The sequence below is a fragment of the Drosophila bipectinata genome, chromosome XL, assembly GCF_030179905.1.
Source record: "Drosophila bipectinata strain 14024-0381.07 chromosome XL, DbipHiC1v2, whole genome shotgun sequence".
In the NCBI taxonomy this organism is placed as follows: Eukaryota; Metazoa; Arthropoda; class Insecta; order Diptera; family Drosophilidae; genus Drosophila; species Drosophila bipectinata.
This window is the reverse complement of record NC_091734.1, coordinates 16,990,814-17,004,085: the sequence shown is the minus strand read 5'-3', so window position 1 is coordinate 17,004,085 and position 13,272 is coordinate 16,990,814. Positions and strand designations below refer to the sequence as shown.

The following is a 13,272-nucleotide window of genomic DNA, read 5'->3' as shown; positions in this document are numbered from 1 at the left end:
GCGCTCGTATTAACCAGGCGCACCAAATGGCTTGAGAAGGTACCAATCACCATCGAAAGCACCTCGTAGTCGTAGATGAGCTTATCCATAGGAACCTGTGGTTAAAAGGACGCGTAACTGATTACGTAGAGCTCATCTACGACAACGACGTGCTCATGGATGGCCAAGGATGGACAAGTTCGACGCGTGACCATCAAGACGCAGCATGGCGTTATGGAAAGACCAGCAACAAAGGTAGCAGTTCTGGACGTCGGCTTGGAGAATGGTAACTGACCACGTATCGGGATTAATTACGGGGGAGGGAATGTTACCGCCGTCATAGATTTAAGTTTATATTTGAATAATGAAAACGTTGAAATTAGGGTTGAATAATGTTTAAAGCTAGTTTTGAAAAATGCTAGATGTTAAGCTATTCGATATTTGTCAAATGGCGGAATATCGCTAGGTTAAGCTAGCTACGTGAGGGAAACGGACGAAGTTTTTTAGCGCGCGCCACACATCATTGATTTGAGTAAGAATAAAGGAATCGTGTAGCAACCTCGCCCCGATCCCAACATTCACTTTAAAAGTTCCTCAAAATATTTTTTTGGTCGCACTATGTTATTGAAAGCTGTAATGAGATGACATTAGGAGCAGTAAAATGTTGAGAGTAAATAAAAACAAGAAGGAAAGCTTACTTCGGGCGGAGCCGAAGTTGATATACCCTTGCAGTTAAAACCGGATATATATCGCAAAAATCGGATATAGTTGGCCGATCCTTATGAGAATATCATAATATAATCAATTCATTACAAAACAAAATCTAAAGAAAGTCCCAAGCTTCTATCTTCAAAAACACCAAACTGTTTTTACCAAATACCATTTCCGATCGTTCAGTTATATGGCAGCTATAAGATATAGTCGGCCGATCCTAATGAAATTTGTCGGGTCGGATTAACTGACCAAAAATAGAATCTGTACAAAGTTCCAAGTTTATATCTTTCAAAATACGAAAGTTGGGTCATTTCCGATTGTTCAGCTATGTGGCAGCTATAGGATTTAGTCGACCGATCCTTATAAAATTTGGGATGTCGTATTATTTTGCCAAAAATCGCATTTTAACCAATCTTACCATCTCAATTCTCTAGCTATAAAAACACCAAAGTAATAGCCTTACGATCAATCAGTTATATGGCAGCTATAGGATTTAGTGGACCGATCTCGTTCCGACTTATATACTGCGTGCAAAGGAAAGAGGGGTGTGTGCAAAGTTTCAAGTCGATAGCTTTAAAACTGAGAGACTAGTTTTAGTAGAAACAGACAGACGGACAGACGAACAGACGAACGGACGGACAGACGGACATACTTATATCTACTCAGGAGGTGATCCTTATCAAAAATATATATACTTTATAGGGTCGGAGATGTCTCCTTCACTGCGTTGCACACTTTTGGACAAAATTATAATATCCTCTGCAAGGGTATAACAAGAAAGGAAAGCTAACTACGGGTGGATTTGAAGTTGATGTACCATTGCAATTTAAACCGGATATATATCGCAAAAATCGGATTTAGTACATACATTATGGAAAAGGTTGGTTAAATATACAGTGAGACAATGAAATGAAATCCGGACAGGCAGAAAATACTACATTTTTAGTTTTTTCTCAGCCAGCGTTTCCTTTATGGAATAAATCTGTTTTAAATCGATGAAATTAATATAAATGTTAATTCAAAACGTGTTCTTTTAAATTTCATTTCTTTTTATTTGAAAATAAAACGAATACTTCAATATTCGATGGAATTAATAAAAATGTAGGCAAACAAAAAAAAATGTTTTTTTGTAACTATTCCAAAGTAACAAAAATTAATATTAAGTAACAAAATATGTCACTATTACCGCCGTCATAAATTTTATATTTGAATTATAGTTTATATTTGAATAATGAAAACATTAGAATTAGTGTTGAATAATGTTTGGAATTTGTTTTAAAAAATGCTAGATGTTAAGCTATTCTATATTTGTAAAATGGCGGAAAAACGAGGAGTCTGTCATCGCTAGGTGAAGCAAGCGAGGGGTGGGAAACGGACGAAGTTTTTTAGCGCGCGCCACACAGCATTGATTTGAGTAAGAATAAAGGAAAAATAAACCAAACCCAACCAATGTTGGCTTAAAAAAATCGTGTAGCAAACTCGCCCCGATCACAAAATTACTAAAACAAATTCCTCCAAAAACTTCGTTACCAGAGGATTAAGGGGGAGAAACAGCGTCGCGTCGCAGGCGGAAAACAGCTAGACGACTGGAGGCGAAAAATGTCTAAAAAAAACTAAGGCATCGCGTCCCTAGCAGCCAGATCTATGTTAAGTGGAGCACCTCATTTTTGAGGAAAACCAGAACTCCTGTGGACCTGGGCAGAGGAAAAGACTCTTGCGGATAAAGGCCACATAGAACCATACAGCCTCAAACACGAAAAGACGCAATGGCTACCCTTGAACCGCACGGCAAAGCGATAGCCATCGATACGCTAATCAGTATAGCCGGCAACGGAGAGAACATGTGCGGGAAGGCAATCCGGACATGAACAAGAAACATCTATTGTTAAAGATGGAGAAAAGACCATCTCATGCAGATGAACCCCGCTGACGTAGCGGTTGCTGGGATGTTTCGAGCCACAGATTCACCTACGATTTTTGTGGTATGACAAAGGCAGCGACAAATAGATTAGCTGCGCGCCGTTTATAGTGTACATTGTTCGAGACAAGATCGCGGAAACCCACCAAGAAGATTTCCCATTGGCCTTAAACGCCATCCAAAGGGTGCACTACGTTGACGACTTCATCGATAGCATGAGGAACGAACATAAGTCCATCCAGATCACCAGACAAGTAATAGAAGTACATCACAGAGGCGGATTCGAGATCCGTATTTGGTCGTCGAATTCGGAAGAAGTACTTAAAAGCTTGCAGGATAATGGCAACGTTGGAAGCCAAAAGTTCGTGGATTTTTATTCAACAGAAAAGGACATACCCTGGGACCCACATAATGATATGTTCAAGTTTATCTTCAGATTTTCAAAGCTGACGCGTAAAGAGCTTGCGGAAAACGCAGTCCCTACCAAGCGAGAAGTACTACAAGTTCTGATGTCGATTCTCGATCCATTGGGATTTTTATCATGCCAGACGATTGGGCTAAAAATACACCTCCAGCACATATGGTGGCAAAATTTTGAATGGGATCAAGAGCTACCTGAAAGAATGCTAGAAGAATGGCGCCAATGGAAACCATTTTGCAAGAGGGACTATCGAGGTCCCTAGATGCTTTGCCCCAGCCACCTCGGAGCCAGGTCAAGTTGGACTCCACACATTTTTCGACGCCTGCGAGCAAGCGTATTCTGCAGTCTGCTACTTGCGTGGGGCAACGGATGACAAAGTCGTCATGTCGTTGGTTATACCGAAATCCAAGAGAGCACCTTCAAAACCACTATCGATTCCGCTTATAGAGCTGCAGGCAGCAGTTTTGGGAGCACGTTTAGACCACATGGTGATGAGCACACGCAACCTACGAATCGACAAAGCCACATACTGGTCGGACTCTAAGACAGTGTTGCAGTGGTTAACTATGGACCCCCGCAACTTTCATCAGTTCGTGATGTACAGAGTCGCCGAAATTCTGGAAACAACACTGGTCAAGCAATGGCGGTGGATTTCTTCAAAGCTGAACGTAGCAGATGGCGCTACCAAGGTCACCGGGCAAACCCAGCAAGAGACGTGGATAACGGGCCCGGAGTTCCTGAAGACCGATGCAAGCAACTGGCCAACATCCAAAAAGCAGGAGAGCATCATGGGTACTTCGTAGATACGGAAGCATGTGATGACGACGCATACGAGATCAGTGGTTACGTTTAACGCGCACGATTTCTCCAATTGGCGGCGATTATACGGTGAGTAGCGCTAGTACTCCTGTTCATTGATCGGCTGCAATCGAAATGGCTCATGTAAGCAAGGCAAAGATGCTGCTAAACAACCAATCTGAAGCCATCGCCTTCGCAGAAAAACTAAAATCGTTATCCGCGAGACCGGTGCTCCTCAAGGGAAGCAGATTGGCCGGATTAAACGAATACCTGGACAACAATGGAGTACTGCCAACCTCATAGTTAGAAGCTTCCACGAAAAGTATCACCATGTCGCTCATGAGACTGTAATAAACGGCATCCAAAATTCGTTTTATATCAGCCGGCTACGAGTACTGAATAAATTTGAACTTAACACATGCCAACGATGCAAGATTAATAGAGCAGTTCCCAGACCACCCCATATGGCACCGATCCCGAGGGCAAGAGTTGGAAACTTCGAGAGGCCGTTCACCTATACAGGTGTTGACTGTTTTGGCCCGTTATTGGTGAACGGCCGGCGCAAATAGAAAGGTAGGTGGCTTTGTTCGCCTGTCAGACGCACATGGGTGGAGCATGGGAGAGACTCGTCCGGAGAACTAAAGGAATCTTGAAGAACATTTGCTCAAGTTGCTCTTGCAACGACGAGGGGCTGACATACGCATTGATGGAAGTACAATTTATTATCAACTCGCGATCTCTCACGTTCGTAAGTTTGGATTCCGAGGATGACGCCGACCTGACTCCAAACCACCTGCTGCTAGGATCAGCGAGCGAATATAAGCCGCTGCCCATAGAGGGGATGAATCTATGCGCTCGTATTAACCAGGCGCACCAAATGGCTTGAGAAGGTACCAATCACCATCGAAAGCACCTCGTAGTCGTAGATGAGCTTATCCATAGGAACCTGTGGTTAAAAGGACGCGTAACTGATTACGTAGAGCTCATCTACGACAACGACGTGCTCATGGATGGCCAAGGATGGACAAGTTCGACGCGTGACCATCAAGACGCAGCATGGCGTTATGGAAAGACCAGCAACAAAGGTAGCAGTTCTGGACGTCGGCTTGGAGAATGGTAACTGACCACGTATCGGGATTAATTACGGGGGAGGGAATGTTACCGCCGTCATAGATTTAAGTTTATATTTGAATAATGAAAACGTTGAAATTAGGGTTGAATAATGTTTAAAGCTAGTTTTGAAAAATGCTAGATGTTAAGCTATTCGATATTTGTCAAATGGCGGAATATCGCTAGGTTAAGCTAGCTACGTGAGGGAAACGGACGAAGTTTTTTAGCGCGCGCCACACATCATTGATTTGAGTAAGAATAAAGGAATCGTGTAGCAACCTCGCCCCGATCCCAACATTCACTTTAAAAGTTCCTCAAAATATTTTTTTGGTCGCACTATGTTATTGAAAGCTGTAATGAGATGACATTAGGAGCAGTAAAATGTTGAGAGTAAATAAAAACAAGAAGGAAAGCTTACTTCGGGCGGAGCCGAAGTTGATATACCCTTGCAGTTAAAACCGGATATATATCGCAAAAATCGGATATAGTTGGCCGATCCTTATGAGAATATCATAATATAATCAATTCATTACAAAACAAAATCTAAAGAAAGTCCCAAGCTTCTATCTTCAAAAACACCAAACTGTTTTTACCAAATACCATTTCCGATCGTTCAGTTATATGGCAGCTATAAGATATAGTCGGCCGATCCTAATGAAATTTGTCGGGTCGGATTAACTGACCAAAAATAGAATCTGTACAAAGTTCCAAGTTTATATCTTTCAAAATACGAAAGTTGGGTCATTTCCGATTGTTCAGCTATGTGGCAGCTATAGGATTTAGTCGACCGATCCTTATAAAATTTGGGATGTCGTATTATTTTGCCAAAAATCGCATTTTAACCAATCTTACCATCTCAATTCTCTAGCTATAAAAACACCAAAGTAATAGCCTTACGATCAATCAGTTATATGGCAGCTATAGGATTTAGTGGACCGATCTCGTTCCGACTTATTTACTGCGTGCAAAGGAAAGAGGGGTGTGTGCAAAGTTTCAAGTCGATAGCTTTAAAACTGAGAGACTAGTTTTAGTAGAAACAGACAGACGGACAGACGAACAGACGAACGGACGGACAGACGGACATACTTATATCTACTCAGGAGGTGATCCTTATCAAAAATATATATACTTTATAGGGTCGGAGATGTCTCCTTCACTGCGTTGCGCACTTTTGGACAAAATTATAATATCCTCTGCAAGGGTATAACAAGAAAGGAAAGCTAACTACGGGTGGATTTGAAGTTGATGTACCATTGCAATTTAAACCGGATATATATCGCAAAAATCGGATTTAGTACATACATTATGGAAAAGGTTGGTTAAATATACAGTGAGACAATGAAATGAAATCCGGACAGGCAGAAAATACTACATTTTTAGTTTTTTCTCAGCCAGCGTTTCCTTTATGGAATAAATCTGTTTTAAATCGATGAAATTAATATAAATGTTAATTCAAAACGTGTTCTTTTAAATTTCATTTCTTTTTATTTGAAAATAAAACGAATACTTCAATATTCGATGGAATTAATAAAAATGTAGGCAAACAAAAAAAAATGTTTTTTTGTAACTATTCCAAAGTAACAAAAATTAATATTAAGTAACAAAATATGTCACTATTACCGCCGTCATAAATTTTATATTTGAATTATAGTTTATATTTGAATAATGAAAACATTAGAATTAGTGTTGAATAATGTTTGGAATTTGTTTTAAAAAATGCTAGATGTTAAGCTATTCTATATTTGTAAAATGGCGGAAAAACGAGGAGTCTGTCATCGCTAGGTGAAGCAAGCGAGGGGTGGGAAACGGACGAAGTTTTTTAGCGCGCGCCACACAGCATTGATTTGAGTAAGAATAAAGGAAAAATAAACCAAACCCAACCAATGTTGGCTTAAAAAAATCGTGTAGCAAACTCGCCCCGATCACAAAATTACTAAAACAAATTCCTCCAAAAACTTCGTTACCAGAGGATTAAGGGGGAGAAACAGCGTCGCGTCGCAGGCGGAAAACAGCTAGACGACTGGAGGCGAAAAATGTCTAAAAAAAACTAAGGCATCGCGTCCCTAGCAGCCAGATCTATGTTAAGTGGAGCACCTCATTTTTGAGGAAAACCAGAACTCCTGTGGACCTGGGCAGAGGAAAAGACTCTTGCGGATAAAGGCAGAGGTGAGGCGTCGCGTCCCTAGCAGCCACAGGATAGCAGACACTGCAGCCACAAAAACGAGAAAGCGTCGGAAAATTGGATACAGTGTGACGTTTGCGAAAGGTGGTATCATTTCGAGTGTGCAGGCGTAGACGACATTGAGAGCAAGGATTGAAGTTGCGATTGCATTCTTGCGGGTTGCAGCCACATAGAACCATACAGCCTCAAACACGAAAAGACGCAATGGCTACCCTTGAACCGCACGGCAAAGCGATAGCCATCGATACGCTAATCAGTATAGCCGGCAACGGAGAGAACATGTGCGGGAAGGCAATCCGGACATGAACAAGAAACATCTATTGTTAAAGATTGAGAAAAGACCATCTCATGCAGATGAACCCCGCTGACGTAGCGGTTGCTGGGATGTTTCGAGCCACAGATTCACCTACGATTTTTGTGGTATGACAAAGGCAGCGACAAATAGATTAGCTGCGCGCCGTTTATAGTGTACATTGTTCGAGACAAGATCGCGGAAACCCACCAAGAAGATTTCCCATTGGCCTTAAACGCCATCCAAAGGGTGCACTACGTTGACGACTTCATCGATAGCATGAGGAACGAACATAAGTCCATCCAGATCACCAGACAAGTAATAGAAGTACATCACAGAGGCGGATTCGAGATCCGTATTTGGTCGTCGAATTCGGAAGAAGTACTTAAAAGCTTGCAGGATAATGGCAACGTTGGAAGCCAAAAGTTCGTGGATTTTTATTCAACAGAAAAGGACATACCCTGGGACCCACATAATGATATGTTCAAGTTTATCTTCAGATTTTCAAAGCTGACGCGTGAAGAGCTTGCGGAAAACGCAGATGTCGATTCTCGATCCATTGGGATTTTTATCATGCCAGACGATTGGGCTAAAAATACACCTCCAGCACATATGGTGGCAAAATTTTGAATGGGATCAAGAGCTACCTGAAAGAATGCTAGAAGAATGGCGCCAATGGAAACCATTTTGCAAGAGGGACTATCGAGGTCCCTAGATGCTTTGCCCCAGCCACCTCGGAGCCAGGTCAAGTTGGACTCCACACATTTTTCGACGCCTGCGAGCAAGCGTATTCTGCAGTCTGCTACTTGCGTGGGGCAACGGATGACAAAGTCGTCATGTCGTTGGTTATACCGAAATCCAAGAGAGCACCTTCAAAACCACTATCGATTCCGCTTATAGAGCTGCAGGCAGCAGTTTTGGGAGCACGTTTAGACCACATGGTGATGAGCACACGCAACCTACGAATCGACAAAGCCACATACTGGTCGGACTCTAAGACAGTGTTGCAGTGGTTAACTATGGACCCCCGCAACTTTCATCAGTTCGTGATGTACAGAGTCGCCGAAATTCTGGAAACAACACTGGTCAAGCAATGGCGGTGGATTTCTTCAAAGCTGAACGTAGCAGATGGCGCTACCAAGGTCACCGGGCAAACCCAGCAAGAGACGTGGATAACGGGCCCGGAGTTCCTGAAGACCGATGCAAGCAACTGGCCAACATCCAAAAAGCAGGAGAGCATCATGGGTACTTCGTAGATACGGAAGCATGTGATGACGACGCATACGAGATCAGTGGTTACGTTTAACGCGCACGATTTCTCCAATTGGCGGCGATTATACGGTGAGTAGCGCTAGTACTCCTGTTCATTGATCGGCTGCAATCGAAATGGCTCATGTAAGCAAGGCAAAGATGCTGCTAAACAACCAATCTGAAGCCATCGCCTTCGCAGAAAAACTAAAATCGTTATCCGCGAGACCGGTGCTCCTCAAGGGAAGCAGATTGGCCGGATTAAACGCATACCTGGACAACAATGGAGTACTGCCAACCTCATAGTTAGAAGCTTCCACGAAAAGTATCACCATGTCGCTCATGAGACTGTAATAAACGGCATCCAAAATTCGTTTTATATCAGCCGGCTACGAGTACTGAATAAATTTGAACTTAACACATGCCAACGATGCAAGATTAATAGAGCAGTTCCCAGACCACCCCATATGGCACCGATCCCGAGGGCAAGAGTTGGAAACTTCGAGAGGCCGTTCACCTATACAGGTGTTGACTGTTTTGGCCCGTTATTGGTGAACGGCCGGCGCAAATAGAAAGGTAGGTGGCTTTGTTCGCCTGTCAGACGCACATGGGTGGAGCATGGGAGAGACTCGTCCGGAGAACTAAAGGAATCTTGAAGAACATTTGCTCAAGTTGCTCTTGCAACGACGAGGGGCTGACATACGCATTGATGGAAGTACAATTTATTATCAACTCGCGATCTCTCACGTTCGTAAGTTTGGATTTCGAGGATGACGCCGACCTGACTCCAAACCACCTGCTGCTAGGATCAGCGAGCGAATATAAGCCGCTGCCCATAGAGGGGATGAATCTATGCGCTCGTATTAACCAGGCGCACCAAATGGCTTGAGAAGGTACCAATCACCATCGAAAGCACCTCGTAGTCGTAGATGAGCTTCTCCATAGGAACCTGTGGTTAAAAGGACGCGTAACTGATTACGTAGAGCTCATCTACGACAACGACGTGCTCATGGATGGCCAAGGATGGACAAGTTCGACGCGTGACCATCAAGACGCAGCATGGCGTTATGGAAAGACCAGCAACAAAGGTAGCAGTTCTGGACGTCGGCTTGGAGAATGGTAACTGACCACGTATCGGGATTAATTACGGGGGAGGGAATGTTACCGCCGTCATAGATTTAAGTTTATATTTGAATAATGAAAACGTTGAAATTAGGGTTGAATAATGTTTAAAGCTAGTTTTGAAAAATGCTAGATGTTAAGCTATTCGATATTTGTCAAATGGCGGAATATCGCTAGGTTAAGCTAGCTACGTGAGGGAAACGGACGAAGTTTTTTAGCGCGCGCCACACACCATTGATTTGAGTAAGAATAAAGGAATCGTGTAGCAACCTCGCCCCGATCCCAACATACACTTTAAAAGTTCCTCAAAATATTTTTTTGGTCGCACTATGTTATTGAAAGCTGTAATGAGATGACATTAGGAGCAGTAAAATGTTGATAGTAAATAAAAACAAGAAGGAAAGCTTACTTCGGGCGGAGCCGAAGTTGATATACCCTTGCAGTTAAAACCGGATATATATCGCAAAAATCGGATATAGTTGGCCGATCCTTATGAGAATATCATAATATAATCAATTCATTACAAAACAAAATCTAAAGAAAGTCCCAAGCTTCTATCTTCAAAAACACCAAACTGTTTTTACCAAATACCATTTCCGATCGTTCAGTTATATGGCAGCTATAAGATATAGTCGGCCGATCCTAATGAAATTTGTCGGGTCGGATCAACTGACCAAAAATAGAATCTGTACAAAGTTCCAAGTTTATATCTTTCAAAATACGAAAGTTGGGTCATTTCCGATTGTTCAGCTATGTGGCAGCTATAGGATTTAGTCGACCGATCCTTATAAAATTTGGGATGTCGTATTATTTTGCCAAAAATCGCATTTTAACCAATCTTACCATCTCAATTCTCTAGCTATAAAAACACCAATAATAATAATATAATTTCTGTTCGGTGAACTTGGAAATTACCGGAACCACTTCACACCGGCTGGCCAATATTAAATATGCCCTTTTTTGTCACCACACAATTTCACTGTTCACTTGCGGATTTTTTTTTTCTCTTTGCGGATTAATTGCACCGAAAAAAAAATATATGTATGTAAGTATATATGTACATATATGGATGCACATATGCCTCGACGGTTGGCGAGCGAATGGATAACGGAGAGGCCAAAATTCGCGAGGAATATGGCGAGGCACACAAAACGGAGATGGATGGAAAATTTTGTAGTGTTTTTTTTTGTTTTTTTAGAAAAATTCAAGGTGCCATGGTGTCAGAAAACTCAGACTTGGAGTTGACACGTAGAAAAAACAACAAATCTTGCAGCAGTGTGAACGAAATTTAATGTTCGGACCACTGCTGAAAACCGGCAAAGAGACGGAGACGGTAAAAATGTCGTACTTATCCTTGGCGGAACAATGCCTGGACTGCTGGTAGAAAATATCCAAAATATCCGTCTCGAAGGACCAAAAAGTTGTAAGGGGGCGTTGCTGCCACAAAAGATCCCAGAAATGTATTGAAGTAAGAAGCCGGGGGCGTCTTTTCATAAATTCAGAAGGAACGCGTTCAGCTTTATTTGGCTGCTTACAGAGGATTTAAACTTAACTAGTACAAAAAAAAGACGATCGACGACAACCAACGAGTGAGAGAGTGCACAGAGGGGCGAGTGCGGATGCGCTCTTCAGCGCGGATGCGCTCTTCAGCGCGGGTGCGCTCTTCAGCGCGGGTGCGCTCTTCAGCGCGGGTGCGCTCTTCAGCGCGGGTGCGCTCTTCAGCGCGGGTGCGCTCTTCAGAGCGGATGCGCTCTAATCCACAGCTGAGCTTCACCACTGCCCCTCACCTAAACACACACTTTCCGACGCTATTTCCAGTGGTGTATGTATATACACTGTGAAATGGTCCACGATTAGTAATTAGGAAATTTATGAAAAATATCATTAATACCATGATTTTGAAAGGATCTACAGTCAACAATGCCAAAAAAAAGGGAAAGGGGTTAATTTTAGTCGTCGATAAAAGAGCACGAAAATGAGGTTCACAGTCAGAAACCACTTATTCTGTAACTCAAAACAATAAAAAAAAAGGAAGAAAGGCTAACTTCGGGCGGAGCCGAAGTTGATATACCCTTGCAGTTAATATATATCGCAAACATCGTATATAGTTGGCTGATCCTTATGAGAATATTGTAATATAACCTAATTTATTATAACACAAAATCTAAAAAAAAGTCCCAAACTTCTATCTTCAAAAATACCAAAGTAGGTATTCCTACCAAAAACCATTTCCGATCGTTCAGTTATATGACAGCCAGGGCCGTAGCTAGCATGGGGCAGGTGGGGCGGTGCCCCAGGGCCCCCGAAGGGAAGGGGCCCCGCCGGGCCAAAAGACTTCCGTATAGGGGGCCCCAAATTTACTTGTTGCCCCAGGGCCTCCGAGGCTCTAGCTACGGCCCTGATGACAGCTATAAGATACAGGCGGTCGCCCGTTATGAAATTTGGTAGGTCGGATTAACTGACTAAAAATATAATCTGTACTAAGTTCCAGCTTTCTATCTTCAAAAACATGAAAGTTGGGTCATTCCCGATCAATCAGTTATATGGCAGCTATAGGATATCCCGGTCGTTTCGACTTATGTACTGCGTGCAAAGGAAAGAGGGGTGTGTGCAAAGTTTCAAGTCGATAGCTTTAAAACTGAGAGATTAGTTTGAGTAGAAACAGACAGACGGACAGACGAACGGACGGACAGACGGACACACTTATATCTACTCAGGAGGTGATCCCAATCAAATATATATATACTTTATAGGGTCGGAGATGTCTCCTTCACTGCGTTGCACACTTTTGACGAAAATTATAATACCCTCTGCAAGGGTATAAAAATGTTATGGCCGAATTCCAATGTCTTATTTTTTCGATGGTCACTTGCGGTGGACATCACATCCCGAGAACGGTTCATCCGAAATCAAAAAAATTTCATTTCATCAAATTTCATTTCAAAACAAGAAAGGAAAGCTAACTTCGGACGGAGCCGAAGTTTATATACCCTTGCAGTTAAACCCGGATATATATCGCAAACATCGGATATAGTTGGCCGATCCTTATGATTATGATTTATCATAATAAAACCAATTAATTACAATAAAAAATCTAAAAAAAGTCCCAAACTTCTATCTTCAAAAATACGAAAGTTGATGTTTCTACCAAATACCATTTCCGATCGTTCAGTTATATGGCAGCTATAGGATATAGTCGGCCGATCCTAATGAAATTTCGTAGGTCAGATTAACTGACCAAAAATATAATCTGTACCAAATTCCAGCTTTCTATCTTCAAAAACACGAAAGTTGGGTTATTTCCGATCGTTCAGTTATATGGCAGCTATAAGATATAGGCGGCCGATCCTTATGAAATTTGGCATGACGTAATGTTTTGCCAAAAATAGCTCTCATGTCAAATTTGAACTCTCTAACTCTAAAAACACAAAAATTATACCATTTCCGATCAATCAGTTATATGGCAGCTATAGGATATAGTCGGCCGA

The 13,272-nt window shown here is 42.2% G+C and overlaps 2 protein-coding genes across 9 annotated transcripts in view; both read left to right on the top strand.

Annotated features, from left to right (window-relative positions):
- Positions 1 to 13,272, top strand: part of Rhp (GTP-Rho-binding protein rhophilin) — a 227,250-nt gene that overhangs the window by 6,370 nt on the left and 207,608 nt on the right. The gene's annotated exons all lie outside the window — the stretch shown is intronic.
- On the top strand, positions 8,251 to 8,670 carry LOC138926501 (uncharacterized). The gene has a single exon (XM_070280885.1). It carries the CDS (start codon positions 8,251 to 8,253, stop codon positions 8,668 to 8,670), a length of 420 nt encoding a protein of 139 aa, XP_070136986.1.

What these genes read in the sequence shown, in the direction of transcription:
- LOC138926501 (XM_070280885.1), top strand. Translation starts at nt 8,251, where the DNA reads ATGTCGTTGGTTATACCGAAATCCAAGAGAGCACCTTCAAAACCACTA.